The sequence below is a fragment of the Xenopus tropicalis genome, chromosome 4, assembly GCF_000004195.4.
Source record: "Xenopus tropicalis strain Nigerian chromosome 4, UCB_Xtro_10.0, whole genome shotgun sequence".
NCBI classification, from domain to species: Eukaryota; Metazoa; Chordata; class Amphibia; order Anura; family Pipidae; genus Xenopus; species Xenopus tropicalis.
The window spans coordinates 38,906,626-38,927,703 of NC_030680.2; the positions used below are offsets into that span (position 1 = coordinate 38,906,626).

General features: G+C 38.3%; 1 protein-coding gene and 1 non-coding gene across 6 annotated transcripts; one reads left to right on the forward strand and one right to left on the reverse strand.

The window, feature by feature from the left end:
• Positions 1–2,366: 2,366 nt before the first annotated feature.
• trnaa-cgc lies at positions 2,367–2,438 on the reverse strand. Its single transcript has one exon. It is a non-coding gene; the product is annotated as a tRNA-Ala (tRNA).
• Positions 2,439–3,888: 1,450 nt separating this feature from the next.
• On the forward strand, positions 3,889–18,896 carry zdhhc24 (zinc finger, DHHC-type containing 24). Of its 5 annotated transcripts, NM_001130363.1 has the most exon segments (6): positions 3,889–3,896; positions 6,332–6,461; positions 6,788–6,842; positions 11,504–11,755; positions 13,211–13,488; positions 15,242–15,659. In NM_001130363.1, coding segments are annotated over 3 exon segments (840 nt in total). In that variant the 5' UTR covers positions 3,889–3,896; positions 6,332–6,461; positions 6,788–6,842; positions 11,504–11,507; the 3' UTR covers positions 15,556–15,659.
• Positions 18,897–21,078: the final 2,182 nt, after the last annotated feature.

Sequence of the window (21,078 nt, forward strand, 5' to 3'; positions counted from 1 at the left end):
CAAATCATACTGGTCCCAGAATTGGCACATTGATAACTCTCGTCATGGCAAATTTGTGTAACAGATTGTTGAGGACACTACCAAAAATCATGCTATACTGTCATTTCAAAAGCTTGGTCTACCGAAGTAATAAAAAAGCTAGGGCTGAAAACATGCCTGAAATGCACTCAATTTAGTGTGGAGCTGCAGAGCTGCTTTTGCAGATCTAAAACTAGCTATGCATCCATATGGTGGAATCTAGTTGGAAATCTGTCACCTTCTTAAAGTTCCTGGTGGAAACTGCTTGTTTCAACCATTTCTGCAGGATATTTGATGCATATTTGACAAAAATAAGGTTTTCTAAAGTTAACCCTCCAAGCAAAGGTGTCTTTCCAATCCAGACAACCTACAACCTTTCCATTAGAAGTTTGTTCTGAGCTTCCAATGTGTGCCATTTGATAAGTTGCAGATTCCAGGCCTTATTCATGCCAAACATGCCAAGCAAAGATGGCTTTTCAATCTAAATAGTCCTCCACAACCTTTCCATTGTAAGTTTGTCCAAGTTCCCATTACCTGTTTAGGAAAGTAGTATTTTTTCTGACTATTCTAGAACATGGCCTGTGTAACATCAATATTTGTATAAGGAAGCTGTCCTTTGCCCCAAGTTTCAACCTTTGATGCTTTTATTAAAACCCCAGAGATGACAGGGATTGAACCCAGGGCCTCATCTATGTGAAGCATGGAGGCTTCCACTGAGTCACATCTCCTTTAGTCAATTGTAGTGCTAAATTAGCATTTCAGTATTTCAAAACCTGGTCTACCAAATGGTAACAAAAACAGCAATGGTTAACAATATATAGTTAGTTAAAAATGTCTCTTTAATTAAATGGTATGTATTGACCCAAACATCTAAAAGTGTACATTTCAGCAACAAAACAGGGCAATATGTTTCAATACAGGTACATCAATAAAAAACAAAACATCCAGTGTTTCGACACATCAAAAAACTTTTTTAGTTATAAAAAAAATTATCTAAAATAGGCGTTGTGTAACATGAGCAAGTGAATCAAAAATCAAAAGGAGTACCTGGCCCTTGATTATTAACCAAGCCTTATTATTTCCAATATCTTTTGTTATTTATCAGCTCAGTAAGTGATATTTTAATTGAATTTTTCATTAGTCACAAACGCAAAGTGGTGGTCTTTAATTTAGCTAGAACAGACTGGCAGATAACCACCAAAATATAGTTTATTTAAAAAAGTATTAGGGGAATTTTAAGAACGGAGAATATTTGCTAATAATTGCCAGACAAGATGGGCTTGATTTGCCACACATGCTATTTTAGACATACTTTGTTTTCTTCATTATATAAATGAACTACAAAGGCATTGAATGATATAGACCAGTGCTGTTTTGAACACTCCCCTTTTTTTAAACCACAACCATGTTACCACAAGAGCTTTTATGCCTATACCCATATTAATGGTGGTAGCACAGCAAAAACCCAAATGGTTGGTGCTCACTGCATATGTGAAAGAAGTTATGTCATATTAAGACATATCCTTAAATCCATATGCCTCCCCTGTAGATTGTGCTGCAACCCCCATCACATAACACACCTTCCATAAGGGTCCATAATAATTCACATGTTGTTGAACTCCCAGAACAAACCCCTACCATGTTCACCTCTCACAGGCACAAAGGGCAGGCAGAGTATGGCACACACAGGAAGCATAGACTAGACAGAGTATGACACACACAGGCATCATAGAGTATGGCACACTCAGGCAGTACAGGCCAGGCAGAGTAAGGCACACACAGGCAGCATATGGCACACAAAGGTAACATAAGGCAGGCAGAGTATGGCACACACAGGCAGTACAGGCCAGGCAGAGTAAGGCACACACAGGCAGCATATGTCACACAAAGGTAACATAAGGCAGGCAGAGTATGGCACACACAGGCACCATAGGGCAGACAGAATATGGCACACACAGGCAGCATAGGGTAGGCATAGTATGGCACACACAGGTAGCATAGGGCAGGCAGATAATGGCACACACAGGGAGCATAGGGAAGGCAGAATATGGCACACGCAGGGAGCATAGGGCAGGCAATACATACAGTGACACAATGCTGGTACTGCTCCTAAAGTTCGTCTTAGGTGAACAATATGGGCGCTTACAGTCTGAGTCTGAGGTGTGAACCATTTCAGTACTCATTCATAGCCGGATTTTTTTCATCCAAATACTCCTTTACACCTTATTTTTGGTTGGAAGTTTAAGCAGTACTTTTTTTGATTATTTTAGAACATGGCCTGTGTAAGTAACATCAATATTTGTACTCCTTGCTGCAACCTCTGGTGTATAGGCTCTTATCTAAAACCCTGGAGATGCCGGGGGTTGAACCCGGGGCCTCATACATGCAAAGCATGCGCTCTACCGCTGAGCTACATCCCCATTATCTGACACAAGGAGTGAGAATGGCGAGTGAGAAGACATCTATTAGCATATCAAAACCTGGGCTACCAAGGTTTTTTTTAAGTCAGAGGGACAGTATACACCCCATTGTTAACATGGGCTAAATACATAGGGCATGTGCTCAACATACCTTTGCCCTTAATTAAGAAATATCTTTAGTTTTTGTTATTTCTGGCACTAAAGAAAATGAAACCAGTATCATTTATAAAAAAAAAAAAACTAATAGGTTAGGCCCCCATTTAGTGCACTGAGAAACTCTAGGAAGGAACCACTGCTCTTAAACCTTTACACTTTCAGTAAGGCAGCCTTTTTCAAAGCATATTTGATAGCACTATATTCACACATGTTTGCTTCTGAACCCTAGAGAATACTTTAATGAAGTTCTTTTATCCAAAATCATGGAGGAGCCTGGGATTGAACCTAGGCCTCATACATGCAAAGCACACACTTGACCCCCAAGCTGCTGAAGGATAGTCTGATCACTTACTATTGTTGCCTTCTATTGGGTCTGAGGTACCAGTTTAAGACTAAAACCAATATTTCTAAGGAGAGCACCACCACAGTGGAATGCAGTGCAAAACTCAGGCGCTAAATGCAGGTGGAACACAGCATGTTGCGTTCCACCAGTGTACAGTGCTTACATGTGCCTCTGTGAGTACAGAGGGATAGCTACCAGCTCTTGGCTCTTTGTCAAGTGTCCCTTGACAAAGAGCCAGAAGGCTCAAAACATGTTGTGTGGACCTAACACTTTTTTTAAACAGTTTATCAGTCTCATATCCCTGTTGCCCTATTTTGTTCTTTCATTGGAAGCTGCACCTGTGGCGGAGGTGCATACAAGGATATGGATGAGCTGTGCTACTTTTTTGTTGTACCAATTAAAAACATTTTGTGGTCCCTACATATCTCTTGTTATTAATAATATATATGTCAAAGACAGCAGTATTAAATGCTTCACTAATTGAAAGAAACTATGTAAACTGTCATTATTGCTTATGTTTAATAAAAAAGAAGTTACAAAAAACATTTTGTGGTGTGGTTTAAAGTGAATGGGCCCTCCAACACAAAGACCAGAAAATTCTGCCCCTTGGAACTACAGAAGTTGGACAGCACTGCACTACACAATCCCTATAACACTAATAGTTGCGCCCCTCCCCAGAACACCCACCCACACGTGCATGACATAAGAGCACCACGGCATCTTACACAAGCATGCATATAGGGTTTAGGGAGGCATGTCAGCTGGCTCAAATTTATAAACAAAAGATTTGTGTGACCTTTCAGTCTTAGTGCAGAAAGTGAAATTTAGGTGTCCTGGCATTGTCTAATTCCAGGCAGTGTCATTCTGTGGCTACTAAAGCAAATAAAGTGCTGTCTTGTATAAAAAAGGGCATTGACTCAAGGGATGAGAACATAATTTTGCCCCTTTATAGGTCCCTGGTAAGGCCTCACCTTGAGTATGCAGGGCAGTTTTGGGATCCAGTCCTTAAGAAGGATATTAATGAGCTGGAGAGATTGCAGAGACTGCAACTAAACTGTTAAAGGGGATGGAAGATTTAAGCTATGAAGTTAGACTGTCAAGGTTGGGGTTGTTTTCTCTGGAAATGAGGTGCTTGCGAGGGGACATGATTACTCTGTACAAGTACATTAGAGGGGATTATAGGCAGATAGGGGATGTTCTTTTTTCCCATAAAAATGATCAACGCACCAGAGGTCACCCCTTTAGATTAGAGGAACGGAGCTTCCATTTGAAGCAGCATAGGGGGGTTTTCACGGTGAGGGCAGTGAGGTTGGGGAATGCCCTTCCTAGTGATGTGGTAATGGAAGATTCTATTAATGCCTTTAAGAGGGGCCTGGATAAGTTTTTGAACAAGCAGAATATCCAAGGCTATTGTGATACTAATATCTACAGTTAGTATTAGTGGTTGTATATATTGTGTATGTATGTGAGTGTATAGATTGGTAAGTATAGCTTGTGTGTGCTGGGTTTACTTGGATGGGTTGAACTTAATGAACCCTATGTAACTATGTTATCTGATGCTCCAGCAGCCATCCTAAAGCAGGTGAATAGCAATTTACAACATTACAAGATACAGTTACCTTGTTGATACTCCAGCTCACATTATATGGGGGCATATTTATTATAGTGTTTAAGGCAACATCAGATCTCTGCTTTGCTTTTTATTAACACAATATAATAAATATGCCCCATATTATATCTTAAACAGTATCATAGCTGATGTTGAGCATTTGGCTCGTGGACGCACAGGGTTGGGATTAAGATGGTTGAACGTGACAGGGTGAGCTAAAACCAATATTGACCAAGTTGATAAAAAAAACAAAAACTTATTGCTCATATCTTCTACTTGCATTTTACCACAAAGTAATTCCGTTTTATATTGTCTGCCCTTTTAAAAAGGAAATTATTTCCGAGTTATCTGAGGACTAACAGACAGGAAGAGATGTGGCTTAAGAATAAACCAACATTTACTTATTGTAAGAATTGTGTAGCATGTGAAACCACTAAAAAATACAGCAGTAAAAGTGTTCAGTGCATTCTCTAAGGGGAGAACATATACAGTAAAACAGCCATTGAACTGTAATATGAAGAATATTGGCTACCTCCTACAATGCCCCTGTGGAAAACAATATGTGGGAAGAACCACAAGAAAGCTAAAGATTATGCACTTTGGTAGAAATACTATAAACACGAGTTTTACACTTAATAGTAGTGTGTTGGGGGGATCCTTAATTGAGAAGGCTCTAGGGATTTTTGTAGATAACAAGTTGCCTAATTCCAGGCAGTGTCATTCTGTGGCTACTAAAGCAAATAAAGTGCTGTCTTGTATAAAAAAGGGCATTGACTCAAGGAATGAAAACATAATTTTGCCTCTTTATAGGTCCCTGGTAAGGCCTCACCTTGAGTATGCAGAGCAGTTTTGGGATCCAGTCCTTAAGAAGGATATTAATGAGCTGGAGAGAGTGCAGAGACTGTAACTAAACTGGTAAAGGGGATGGAAGATTTAAGCTATGAGGTTAGAATGTCGAGGTTGGGGTTGTTTTCTCTGGAAAAGAGGCGCTTGCGAGGGGACATGATTACTCTGTACAAGTACATTAGAGGGGAATATAGGCAGATGGGGGATGTTCTTTTTCCCCATAAAAACAATCAGTGCACCAGAGGTGAGGTTGGGGAATGCCCTTCCTAGTGATAATAGTTGTAATGGCAGATTCTGTTAATGCCTTTAAGAGGGGCCTGGATGAGTTCTTGAACAAGCAGAATATCCAAGGCTATTGTGATACTAAAGTCTACAGTTAGTATTAGTGGTTGTATATATAGTTTATGTATGTGAGTGTATAGATAGGTCAGTATAGGTTTGTGTGTGCCACGGGCAACTAATCTCCCCGCAATGCCATCCCACTGGCAAGAATGTAAATTGCCGGTAGGATGGCATATGCGTCGCTGCGATTTGCTGAAGTCACCTAAAGTTTCCTCTTAAGGCAACTGTGGGCGACTTCTCTAAATTGTAGCGTCGTGTATGCCATCCCACCGGTATTTACATTCTTGCCAGTGGGATGCCCGCGGCAACAAAGATTTGTCTGCCACAGCCCTTAGGATTTCTGTATTTAATATGTTTTATCTATTTATGCATTTATTTATGTATAGATATAAATTGGGCAATATAACAAGCCCCTATGACCTTTAACCTATAAATACTAGGGGTGGGACACAAGAAACCTCTGAGGAAGTGTATTGTATACACGAAACATGTTAAGCTAGGTTCAGGAATCCTATATATAAGTCTGGATTTTTGTTTTTCTATTTAATTGATTAAAATTCTTCTCAGTACATTCTGATTTTTGTTCTATTTGGAAAGGGCTGTCTGGGAGTGCTGGGAGTGGGAACTAGCTGAGAGCATTAGGACCCTGCAGGCACCCGGAGGAGAATCACATGGCAGGAAGGGAAGCAAGCTCTGAATTGGAGCAGGAAGGAGACTTCTACTGCTGGTAACTTATACAACGTGGGATTTTTCCAAACTCAAAGCAAGTTGCTTAATAGCATGCAGGGCTGTTTAGATAGTCTGCTACACTATGAACTCTGTCTGATTTTGTTTTGGGAGGAATGCAAGTGGAGGAGGGTGATTTACTTATACAGCACTGCATTTATACTATGTGGTAAAACCAACACACTGTTTATTCCACTGACACCTTAATGACAAGAGACTTGTGGGAACTTTAAACATGGAATAAGCAACTTGTATTTATGTGTGAAGTACTGAAAGGGTTTGGAAGGAGCGCTGTTTAACTCTCTTTTTCTCTTATATTCACTGCAGATCTTCTTCCTGGATGGGAGGGGCTTACTTGCCTATACTTTACTTCCTCCACAAGGTAAGTGTATGTAATAATGGATCATCTGTAGTGTAATTAGTACTGGAAGCTAGAAACACTAAATGAGTGGATATATGATAAACTTTATTTATAACAATGTTAAGTTTTTGTAGTTTAAAGGAGAACTATTCCCCTTTGAAAAGCTCCCTTAGGAGTGTTCATATACAGTTTTAAAGGAAGGAGAACTATACCCCCCACCAGGTCAAAAATCCCCCTTAACTGGCCTGCCTCGACTCCCCCACCTGGTCCTTATCGCATAGTCTGTAACTTAAAAAACATACTTCGGGTCTCGCCGCTGACACGGGCCCTGCTTGAGCATGTGCAGTTGGGGCTAGCAGGAAATTAGTGTAAACTGCGCATGCTCAAGCAGGGTCTGTGTCAGCGGCGAGACCCGAAGTATGTTCGACTGACCGGAAGATGGAGCCCAGGTGTGCTGCTGCCAACGCTCTGCTCTTTTAGGTTGGGGTTTTCTATAGGGCCATTTTTTTTAAGTTACAGACTATGCGATAAGGACCAGGTGGGGGAATCGAGGCAGGCCAGTTAAGGGGCTTTTTGACCTGGTGGGGGATATAGTTCTCCTTCCTTTAAGGCTGTATATGAACACTTCCTATAGAAATGATGAACTGCTAACAATGGTTCCAAAGTCCATCCGTATAGCATTGATTTACTATATCCTCACGTCAGTTTGTCTATAAATAGCAGGGTTACCTGTGTGGTTATAAAGCCATATACTTCCTACTGCTATTTGATTGAGACAGGTATGGTGCTTGCTGTAGTTTGGGGAAAGGGGGGGGGGGGTGATGACAAGAATAAGTAATAGAATCCGTTTAGTGCCACAAAGGTTGGTTCAGAATTAGTTCTGTGCAGCTCTTTATAGAAAGAAATGTCTTCAGAGGCTTTATGGCTACCCACCCTAAACACCACGAATCTATCCAAAACCTAATTTTTTTTTTTCAAAATAAAAGAAAAATTGATTATAAGCAATTAACCATTATATTGTAAAAGCCTAGATAACCTGTCAGTTAACATTTGGTATAATGTAGACAGTGATATTCTGAAACAGTTTGTAATTGGTCTTTATTTGTTTTGGGTTTTTGATATTTAGCTATTTATTTAGCAACTATCTCTTGCTAGGGTGTAGTTTACCCTAACAACCAGACAGTGGTTTGAATAAGGTGAATAGTTTTTACCTCTTTTATCAGTCATTGGTTGTTTTTGTATGTTCATTGTTTACACCATTTATTGTTCAGAGCTGCAGAATATGTTGGCACTTTATAAACCTGTGTTGATAATAATTGGAAAGGGGTTTTCACATGAAAACTGTCTGTGCTGTGTCACCATAGCTTTACAACATGGATTAGAAAGCTCCATGGGTGCAGGGAAGCTCCAGCTTCCTCCATGTTGCTGTATGCTGGCACTGACTGGCAGCCACTACTCCTTTCTCTGCAGCTGCCCTGGCAATAATAGTGACTTTTAGTGTGGCGTAAGTTACAAACTTGGGGCAGGAATATGAATAGGGCCCTTATTTGGCAGGTGGAATGATATATTTACTCTTAAAGTTACCAGGAGGTCAGGGTAAGGTCTCTTCTGACCCACTCTTCACTGTTCCATCTATATGTTTGCTCACTACTCTGTTTAGAACAACCTAGTTCCCACAGTCAACTAGGAATTTCCTTTTTTTATTGTGATGTGGGTTTTTTTTAGATGAAGTGACTGCACTTGAAATTAATAGAGTAAAGTCTGTTTTACTGTTAGTTCCCCCGCAAGTGAAATAGATAAGCTTTTCCTTGAGCCGGTGCTCCTTTTTAGAAAAAAAATGCAGTGGCCCATGGAAATACTACCCAAGCACTGTGCTGGCTTTTCCTTACTATATATCTCAATTTCTCTGGCATTTGGCTTTCTGAGCATGCGCAGTACAGTAAAGTAGATTGCACTGGGTTTACTCTACTGCTCGTGCATCAACAGGGATTTTCACAATTGGCGGCAGAAATTAAGTAAAATTACTGCACAGAGCAGATACTTTTTTTCCCACAGACTGGTGCTGTTCTCTCCTAACAAGGTCACTGGCCTGGGTGAAAAAACTAGCAATCTATTTCACTGGGGGGTGCCTTATAAAAATGAAATAGACTTTACATGTACTTTTAAAGATTCTCTCAAAGGTTTATGCTCTTGATTATAGACTGCAAGGTTATTATTTCTATGTAAAATATGTGACATGTAAATTATATATCCCTGCACCCCAGGCATAATATGGCATAGCTACACCCTGTACCTGTATGTAATGGGTACCATGATATTGAAATGCAAACGTAATTGGTTGATAAACCAGTGTATTATATCCAGTAAGACAAAAATGCTTTGTTTAAGACAGGATGGAGTTTTGTGTTGTGGTTAACACACGTTTAAACTTACACAACCAATCCTGCTTGAGCAGAACATGTTCTCAAAGTAGGTCATCAGTTTGACATAATTTAATGTATCCCAGAATAAAGATGTAGCACATATAATTTTGGAATCAATGCATTTACAGATAGATTGTTATGAGACACCTTTGGCAGGTCCATGGTTTGTTTGCTAAAGTTTTTCTTTAGCACAGAAAGTAAATATTTTTTATTTTTTTTTTTATTTTTCTAATGTTTATGCTTGCCATACCATGATAAATCTGACCTACAGCAATTTCAAGTCAAGTAGGAATTTATTACCATTTGTACATAGGAATTATTATGCAGCATAGGTCAATAAGACACATTTGTATTTTACAATGTAATACACAATTACACTACAATTACAACTGATACATAATAACAAGTGCAATGGTAAAGTGCTGTCAGTGCTGAGTGTGCTAAAAAGTTTGTGGATTTCCATTTATACATTAATAATCCTAGACTCCAGTAGTACAGATATATATATTAGAATATATGAACAGTGCAGAGAGTTTATGAGTGAAATGAGTGCTAATGGCTGTGTATGCTGTGTATTTCCTTACACCTGGGTTAATTTGCAATTTGTCTGACTGCTCTTGGAAAGAAGCTGTTAAATAGTTTTAGCTCCTAGCTTTTATGCTTTTAGGCCTTCGGTGTCTAAAAGAATAGGCTTATTCCAGATGAACAGTTGATTCCTTGGGTGACTTGGGTCGCTAGTAATGGCTTTGATTTTGTTCTTGCATCTGGCAGTATCTAGGTCAGATAATGATGGAAGTGTGGTGGTTATGATCCATTCAGCAGTTTTAACCACTCTTAGGAGAGAGGCTTTTTCCTGTTGTGTGATGCTGCCATACTACACTAGAATATTACCAGTTAGAATGCTTTCTGTAGTGGCTCTGTAGAAAGTAATTTGTGCCAACTTGACACCACATTGCTCCAGTCTTCTAAGGAAATGTAGATGTTGGTGAGCTTTTTGGATTAAGGCTTTAGTGTTGTTGGTCCACTTTAAAGAATTTGCGATATGTAAACCTAGAAATTTGATGCTCTCAACTTTTAAATCTTCAATTTGTAGTCGCACATGTTGATACAGTCTGAAATCTATGATCATCTCTTTTGTTTTTATTGTGTTGAGAACCAGGTCATTTTTCCCACTGTACTTTCATCTATCTATATCTATCTATAACCTGTTTCATCATTGTTCTGAATGAGACCAAGGACTTTGCAATTATCTGCAGTTAATGAACAGTCTGAAGTGTATAAGGAGAAGAGCTTGGGACTAAGACAGTATTCTTGTGGTGTGCCTGTACTGATTAAGATTGTAGTAGACATGCGGTTCCCAACCGTGACAAACTGTGGTCTGTTAGTGAGAAAATCATGAATCCAGTTATAGAAGTGCTGGGGCAGAGCGAGTGTTGCAAGTTTGTTAATTAGTTTGTGTGGATTTACAGGTATAGTGTTGAAAGCAGAACTGTAGTCTAGGAACAGCACGCGTATGTATGTGTTGGGTTTCTCCAGATGTTGCTTAGGCAACGGCATCTTTTGTAGATCTAGCAGTACACAAATTGGAGTGGATCCAGAGAGCTTGGAATAATGGAGTTTATACTTTTGAGAACCAGTTTTTCAAGGCACTTCATAGCAACTGATGGTGCTGTGATAAGTCTGTAATCGTTGAGGCTCTCAATTTTAGGCTTTTTTGGTTTTTCTCTGAAACCTGACCCATTGCCCTTCATAAAATTAGTAGTGGCATCATTATAAATCCGATGTCATGCAGCGGGAAGGTGACCTTAATAAGAGGTAAGAAATCATCTGAAAAATCATTTGCATTCGTTTTCAAGCATATGGTATATGGTGCATTATTATGTCTTCAATTATAAATGTATTTTTGGTTATGCACATAATATATATTAAAGGGGAACTGTCATATATATATATATATATATACACATACCCTAGCTGCAGTGAATACTTAATAGTTCTTAAAAAATAATTAGTGCTTTTTTTTAACCTTGTTATTCTTACCTAGTATTTTTTCCTACTTCCAAACATCTAAATCATGCTGTTTGACAACAGTACATTGCAAAGATTGTTCCTCCTCATGGAGATTTCTGTGCACTGCAAAAACCTAGAATAGTTAAATACATAAATATTGATATTTACAAATATTCATCTACACTGTTTCAAGATTTCCGGGTTGTCCCATCTTACACATATTCATATAGATACAATTATGATTTGCAGGACCATGGAGAAGAAAAGCTGGGACCCCGCAGTGGTATTGCCTGTGTGTATAACATCCATTCTTGTCTCTTCAGTGGCACTGGAGGTGGTTTATTTAATTCTGACTATCCCAGGAAATGGACAAGTAATGCTTTTTGTGCTGACATCTTATCTTTTATTTAATGTCATTGGTAACATGTTAAGATTCATTCAGAGCAATCCAACTATTAAAGGAGTCTTTCTGGAGCATGGCAGCATGGGACAAGGTTGGGAGTGAGTATTTTTAAAGTCTTGAATACTTCTCTACTCTTATAACTTATTTATCACTTTGTAGGTAAAATATAAATAATAAGCTAAGTCAGCTTTATATGAACAGGTTGTTGATTTGAGAATTGTGTGACCAGTGCTTTTTAGCAATAACATTATATTAGGGCTATACGTACAAAAAATGCAGTGGCTTGATCCCCCCCCCCCATCATCTTGTATGCCAGGATGGGTGGACAGCAAGCATTTCAGAATAGGGGCACATAAATCAGTAAAGAATGTATCCAAGGTGAGCATAGTGCACTCTTTATAATAGTTACATAGTTACATAGTTACATAGGGTTGAAAAAAGACCAGTGTCCATCAAGTTCAACCCCAGAACTCATCCATGCCCCTCTTAAAGGCATTAACAGAATCTGCCATTACCACATCACTAGGAAGGGCATTCCATAACCTCACTGCCCTCACCGTGAAAAACCACCTACGCTGCTTCAAATGGAAGCTCCTTTCCTCTAATAATAATGTCTCTGACAAAATCTAAAGTCTTATTTTGTGCTCCTGTTAGTAGAAAACTGCCCCGGCCCGGGTTTATTCTCAGTGAGCACCACAGAGTTATCCTCTTCTTGCGGATGTGCATGCACAGTAAAGTGAAAAGCCAAACTTTACCAAAAAAGCCTGCTTTTTCACAATACTGCACATGTATCAGCCTTGGCGTAGTGAAGAAAAGGGTGGCTCCGTGGTGCTCACTGAGGGGTTGATTGGGGGTGATTTCACATTTCCCTATTCTTTAAGAAAAAATATTGAATGAGAGCTTGAGACAATTTCCATTTTATAGAAACTTTGAAGCTTTTTCCATGTGAATTTTCACATATTTTTTCTCTAAGAAATCATGACTATTTGAGGCTTCAGAAATTGCTCTTGCATATTGTTCACAAGAAAAATGCAAGCTGGATTGTGATAAATCCTCCCCTTAGGATTAGGATAGATTTAAATGTTCTTTTAATCTTTTAAAATACGCTTCTGAACCATCCAACAATAATAATTCAATGTAAGGTCTGTATTTAATATCCCACATGAGCAACCGAACTCCATACCTGGTCTAAATATTTTTAAGGTGCTGAATGTGCCCTCTGTATTTAATTATATTGCTTCTGTATTGCTATTAACTTGGGATGCACAAAATCCACTTTTTTTGGATTCAGCCGAACCCAGAATCCTTTGTGAGAGATTCGGGTAAATACCGAACTGAATCCGAATCCTAATTTTCATATTCACGCTATTAACTAGCATCTCCATACAGGTACTTCTATAGTATAGCACAGCAGAATATTTTTGGCACTTTCTAGATACTAATGATATCTAAATGCTAATGATATTAACTATGTATTGGCTAATGGCAGACTAGGTATTTAGTTTAGTTATCATTAGCCTTGCCTCATATACTGTATCCTCTTGCCTTTGTAGGTATTGCTACTCCTGCCAAACTCATGTTCCACCAAGATGCCATCATTGCTTTGATTGCAACGTGTGTGTCCTTCGGAGAGATCATCATTGTACGCTACTCGGAAAGTGTGTTGGGCACTCCAATTACCGCTACTTCTTTTGTACCTTAGTTCATGGTTGGTTGGCACTTCTCCTCGCTACATTTCTCAACGCTGAGATTTTCATGGAGGTGCTACATGAGGGTTTTGGATTTCACAGCTTCTTTCTTCTTTTGATGCCTTGGATGATGCTGGTCACAGGTAAACATGAGGTTTATGTATTTCATTTTTCTGCATTTACACTGCAGTATTTTCTTTAGCAATATCTAATATTAATTAGCATTTTGTAAAATCAGCATCTATAGGGGTCATTTACTAAGATCCAAGGCAGATAGGTCAGGTGTTAAGGGCCCCACAGCATCCTCCTTCTGTCATCGCTTCATAGAGAGTATAGTAGAGTTTAGTATATTTACTATTGGGGTGTATAGAGTTATAATTCGATTATACACAAACTAAACAATTAAAGGGGCAGTCCTGTTTGGAATATTATTTAAAGGAGAAGGAAAGGCTAGTAAAGAGTTTATCTCAAGCTGCAGGCATACCTTCAATTGTCTCAATAGTGCCCTTAAGTCTCCCCAAATTGCAATCGTTCAGATGATCAGAAGCCAAACAGGAAAAAAACGCTGAGCTGAATAAAGAGGATTCCCATAATGCATTGCTCCTGCAATGACTTGGTGACCAGGACTGTAGGCGGCGCATGCGCAAATGACCCTATGCAGCACAAGCAGGCGCCCCCCTTTAGCCCCCGCTCCTCGCTCCTGCATAGATACCAACCGGCACAGTAACACCAACCCCCCCCACCACTCTCTTCCCGTCCCCGCACCTGCTTGCTGCATCCCCGCTACTGCACAGACTGAAGAAACTCAGGTGGGGAGTGGTGTGTGTGTGGGGGGGGGGGGGGGTTGGTGTGACTGTGCCGGTTGGTATCTGTGCAGGAGCGAGGAGAGGGGGCCTGGGGGGAAGGGGGGCGGCGTGGGATCACAAAGACACAGCCTGCAAGTGCTTCTGGAGGGGGGGGGGGGGGATTGCTGACAGACACAGCCTGGCTGGGGATGCATGTGCAGTAAAGGAAGTGGGCATCCCTATTAAAGATGGCGCTGTTCACTGAAAAGAGTCTGTATTATGTAGTAAGTGTATCTCAGTAAATCTTTCTCTAGGCAAGCCAGAAATATAGAAATATAGTGTTTCTACATAGCGATATTAGTACTATTGAATAGTGTTCTTAATTGATTTTGACTTTCCTTGTCCTTTAAATACATTTTTGAAAAATTGAACTATGCCTTTAATGAAATTGTCTTGTTTTGCAATGGTCTTTGCAACACAGCTTTGAGATTTTCTTTGTATGTAAAAGTGATGTAAGGTTATTATCACTTCTTCCAAAACTCTCTCTAAAATTCAGAATAAACTGGCTTTACAAGTTATAGCAGCTGCGCGCTGGGTTGCTGGGTGATAGCTATGAACTGGCCCCACATTTTGCAACGTCTCATTTAAAAACCCGGCTTGACTATATTTATACAATGCATCATATCTCTGTTATACTATCAGACACAGCTGAACAGCATAAGGAAATTTGGAAACCCTAAACCTCATTTTGAACTCAAGAACTTTAATTCCAAAGTCCACTTGATACCAATTTAGTTTTGCCAAACCCAACCATATAAATTCTCTTATAGATCAACCATTTTTCCCAACTCTTTTTATGTTCTGCCGTGTAATATTACTTTGTATTTCTATTTTTCTTTCACCTGTTTTTGCCGTGCTGAACTGAATACCTATATTACTGATGATATTAAGAATTTATGTATAAAACTTGTTAAATAGAAAGATTTAAAAAAAAAAAAAAAAAGTCATTCTAAGCAAATAACTTGTGATAAGATAACCGACATCGGACATGTGGTCCTTTTAAAGTGATAAAAATAAAAAATTTTTTGCCTTTTTCCCTATTTCCATACAGGGCAAGTGACTCTCTCAGCCTTCGTTTTCGCTTTTGTTGCTGACACGTGTGTCATAGGATTTCTTTTCTGCTTTGCTTTCTTCACCTTGCATTCTATTCTTCTGTGTCGTGGCTCCACTACCAAGGAGTGGTTTCGTGGATCCCCAAAGGAGGATTATGACCTTGGTTGGAAAAGGAATTTCATGGAATACCTTGGAGAACGATGGTACCTTGTCTTGTTGTCTCCATGGGTAGAGTCCAGGATTCCAGGAAATGGAATTAATTTCCAGACAGCACCCAACAGTAGAAAGTTTTCAAAGTCTACAGACCTTTGACCTTTCCATTTATTACAGCATATTTTGTGCTTATGAAAAATAGACTTGTCCTTGTTTATAGAAATTAAAAATTAGCATTTCTCTCTTTGGTTATTGTTTGCTAATCTGCAAATAGAAAATATATTGATAATGTCCATTATCCCAGTGTACATAGCATACATATGTATGGTAGAAGTATATGGTTTTTTTTGTGTGCACATAATTAGTACATGTTTGAGCATATCCATATACCTGAAACAGGTGAGGAGTTGCTATCTATGCATGGTTTGCTAGTCCTACAGGAATTTGCAAACGCTTATTTCTGAGTTTACATAAATTTAAGGTTAAAAACTCCTTATCTCTTTTACAACTCCAGTCATGTTTTATTTTACAAAAGCACCATGTGGTTGTGGGTGATACATTCTTTAAAAAGTGACAAAAGTGACAAAAGTGACTGCTACTTGTATCGCTATATAGCTATCCACAACCCTACGTCGTCAAATTAATGTAAGGAAAATATCATATGGCTAGGCCGTTGAGTGGGTAACAACCAGTGTATAACGCTTATACTTCTGTAAAAACAAATTCACATATGGTTTAATTACCTTCAAATTACGAAAGTGATTGCAGGTTCCAATAATAATATCTATGAAACCACAATCTTCGAATCACACAGTAAGATATTGTTCTAATCATTGTGTAGGTTCTTTGTATCCTAATTTCTGTTAAATGCTTTGAAGCTCAAAAAATGTAAGCACTTTTTACTGAAGCTGTAGCTCTTAAAATGCAGATTTCACTTGTAGCTTTTCTTTTCCTAATGTGTTGCCTGATCTTCATATGTCACACAATAAGTAATTAAAAGATGACTATAAAGGAAGTCAAAGACAATGGCACCATAAAGTATAGAATAAATGAAGGATATAATGAATTGCATATAAATACACTTTAGCAAAGACATATCCCTCAATATGTTATTAGTGAGACAGTGGCAGGTACGCTGCTGCCATGAGGTGAGTTGAGACACGCAGAAAGTAAGCCGAAACTCCATTTTTTAAAATCAGAATTTCAGCTCTTCTAGTGCAGAGAGCGCTATTGTGGCCCCCCTCACCCCCTCTGACGCGATAAAGCTATGCGTGGGGGGAGCAGCATCAACTTTCCTGCCTCAGGCGGCGCTGGACAGCGGGAATAGGTATAACAGATAAGTATATGAACCATACGTTCTAGTAACCTTTCAAGAAATATGAATATAAAAGTCTTTCCAAATGAAGGATCCTTCTTATAATGGATTAAAAGTGTTTATTAAAGTAACAAAGAAGCAAACAGTTTAGTTGGATTTTTTAAGCCCGGGGACCTTGCTAAAATGTTAGATGTAGTAAGTGACAATCAAACTAAAAACCAAATAGTGCTTCAACTGTGTTTGGTATAAATATACAGAGAGAGACAATAACATTCATGTTATGAATATTAGTGAAGTCCAGTAACTATCAAATGTGTGTCAATTGTACTAAGTCAGCCTTTGGGTTCATGGCCATTAGTGTTTTACCAAGAGGTGTAAAGGTGGATCCTCTTTAATAGAAAGCAAGAGTTGTCATTGGGGAATCTCTTTTAATACTGTGAGCTCATTCAGACTCATTAAGCCAAAGTCACAGCATATCTTTTAAATGTGACTAGTAGGAGGACTTGCAATTAGTGCTAATATGGGGGGGGGGGGGTGAGAAGAAAGGGGGCTCCATATGCCTAGTGTACAAAGTTGCCTAAGTCTGAAACTCATGGCGGCACAACACAGCAGAGTCACTTTCAGAGGATGTGATAATTATGAAATAGTTGGTAATTTCTGGGAGTCAACAGGGGCATTATTGTACCATTACACCATCAGTATCATTTTAAATTGAAATAATGTTTTTCAGTGCAACATGGATAAGAAACTGTTCTTCTCTCAGTTATTAGACCTCCTTATTACTATTTTTTTAGTAGGTTACCACCAATAGTTTGAGAAATACAGAGGCATTTGAAAATGGCAAGGACATTCTGGGGCTCATACACTAAGATAATTAAGTTTGATCAGTCTACTACAAGTTAGAAAGTAAAAGCAAATATCTACACTTGCTATGAGTTACTGCGCTCTTGTATTTAGCACTCATGTTAATTACTCCATGTCCCAACTTCCCAACACACATGTAAGATATGGTATGACATGATTGCATCCGAGATTTCCTTTGTCATATGCATGTTTAGTCATAAATAGTTCTTTTCACCATATTCATAGAGATTACCTAGCAGAAGGCATTTATGGCTGATCCTACTAAAAATTAAACTATACTTTGAGATAAAAATTGAGCACGTACAGTATCAATATAAAAGCTTTTCTGTTTTTCATAAAGTCATAAGAAAATGTGACATTTCTTGTTGCTGTCTGTGATTATCCTGTGTAAAATGCACCAAACAGATCCTGCACTGATTTGATCTAAAAAAAAAAAGAATTGAATACATTTACAGAAAAGCTGAATTAACTGTGGTAGTTAAATATGATATAGATTGCGGTATTCTTAAACAATTTGCAAATGGTAGTGGTGGATCAATTATTTCAGTTTTTGCACAGCAGGCCCTTAGACTTGAATTAAGGCCCAGAGCACAAAGGAAGGGGTTTGATTGTCGTGGCTAAACAGACAACCATCATACAAGAGGATATACATGGTCATCTTCTGACACAAACCATCAGGACCCCAGAAAGTGAAGAGAAGCCACAGCTCCTCTTTATTTGCTTATCTGCCGGTGCACAATGCACTGACCTATTTGATGCATCGGTAGATGAAATGTTAAAACCTGAACAAATAGAGAATCATAGTACATGGTTATTGGTTGGGATCAGTGGACCATGATACAGAAAGAGATTAGCTGCAGAAACTTGTTTCATACTTTCTTTAATCTGTGCGTGTATGCTCAACTCTAGAGGACCACAAACGCATTTAAAATACTGTAGAACACCAATTTTACATCCCCGGATTTTATATTTTTTTTGTTGCAGTGCCAGGCAAGCTGCGTTTTTTCTTTTCCTGATTTAATGTTTTCTAGAATTTATGCCTTTTTGACACGTTTACCTGGGAAATGGCAAAATGGGGGGTTCTACTGCAACAGTCAATAAAAAAAACTCTACAGAATAAACCAGTGTTAGCTGGACCTCACCTTTGAACATACAAAATAGAAACCTATTGCTTTAATTAACATGTGAAACTCAAGAATTGGAACTGTTTTATCTACCGATCTCTTCTTGCTGAAATAATTCTGTATTTTTTTCTTCTTTGTTTTGGTTTGTATTTGAAATACTGTGAAAAATGATTTTAATAAAACAACATGTATGAAAACATTTGTTTTTATTAAGTTATAAAGAAATGAATTTGCTCAACATTTATATGATTTATTCTTTTCATTGAGCTAATTAGCTGACTTAATTAACTATGCCATTTTTTAGAAGAAATTTTGCAGACGATTCAGTGTTGATACAAATGCCCCTATATCTAGTTTACTGAAAATATAGCAGGCAATGCGTCCTTCACTCACTCACTTGCTTGGTACTATGCACCCTACCAACTAAAGTACATAATACCCAGATTGGAAAAACACACTTATATTGTGTAAAACAATGTTTTACAGGCTGCCACATGTCCTGCATATATAATAGAATACAACCTACCTTCATTTAATCACGTGCTTTTTTTAATATGCACATGATAGCAGAATGTCTACAGTTTATAGAGATTTATTAAGATCACAACACTGTCAGTCAATTGCTCTATGATAGTCCTATTTAAAAACCAGTCGAAAAACAAGACCAACTGAGAACTACAAAATGTCTCTGGCACTCATGCAACAGAAGCGATAGGTCACATATCCAGCCTGTCACTCTGTTTCCCTAGCATAACCAGGGAAGAAGAAAGAACAGAAAAAGTGGAATTTATAGTAGCATATAATTGCAAATGGCTCAAGATTAAAGGTAGTCAAGAGTAAATTATAATATTCTTACATTTTTGTATATATTTATGAAAACAACATTTTTTTATCAAATATTTTTCTTTGCCTGCAGTTATTATGTATGCCCATCAGAGGGCGTCAGATTGCCAGGTTCCTGTTCCCACTGAATATCTAAAGGGTACAATACATGCTGCTGTTATGAGTTTAAATCAGTCTAAGAATCATGTCCCTTGTTCACAGGACTACTCCATGTATGGGACCTGTTATCCAGAATGCTCGAGACCTGGGGTTTTCCAGGTAAGGGGTCTTCCTGTAATGTGAACCACCATACCTAAATTCTGATTAAATCAAATAGGATTGTTTTGTTACCAATATGAATTAATGTTGCTTAGTTACTATTAAGTGAAAGGTACTGTTTTTTTTTATTATAGAAAAAATCATTTTTAAAATGTTGAATCATCTATTGTGATACTAAAATCTACAATTAGTACTGATGTTAGTATATATAGTTTATGTATGTGAGTGTATAGATAGGTCAGTATATGTTTGTGTGTTGCTGTTACTTGGAAGGGTTGAACTTGATGAACTCTGGTCTTTTTTCAACACTATGTAACTATATATGTAACTATCTGATTAAAATTGAGTCTATGGGAGATGGTATTTCTTTAATTCAGAGCTTTCTGTATAATGGATTTCTGGATAATGGATCCCATACCTGTACTCTGTGGAAAGACAAACATCTCAAAAGAACACCTTTGTACTATTCTATTTACACTGTTTGCATTTTATGGCATGACATTTATAGCCATTAAAAGAGACAGGATGTATTAACTCATTTAAATCTTTACAGGTTAGAATAATTGTTCTATTGATTCTCAATTGTTATTGTGTCTCCAGGTGTCAGTTTAAAAAAAAAAAATCACAGTTATTGTCACAAGGTGTTTGTATTTCACTTATGGGTGACTGGAGAAGAGTTTTGTATCATCATTGTACAGGTTAGGTCAGTACTGGAGCGTGAATCGGAGACACACTTATGTCTAGCAATGTAGCATTCACAAGCCGTAGAGAACTCACCAAAGTGAAATGAATAATCCAGCTACCCCAAACCCTCAGCTCAAGCGAGCAGACAAGCCATTAGCACAGAAACAAAAAAGGGGGGGGGGGGTGGCACTCTGGAAATCCAAAAGACAGGCCATTTGAAGGGTTAAAAAGAAACAATCTTTATTATACACTCATCTCATAAAGCCTATGAGACTTGATAAGGCTTTATGAGATGACTGTATAATAAAGATTTCTTTCTTTTTAGCTTTTCAAATGGCCTGTCTTTTGGATTTCCAGAGTGCCCCCTTTTTTCCTTTTTTTTTGTGCTTGGCTGACACACAATGCCACAATTGAGTGATGGTACAACTATTCCTTCCATTTTCTTTCTTATCTTCTCCTTCTTTCCTATTTCTGTTTATTTACCCTCCGTCAGCCTGAAAAAAGAGAAATGCAACTGTTGTTTAAAGATGCAATCTACACTTATGATATGGAATCATTTACATGTAAATCTGTGGGGCTTAAAATAGTCTCCCT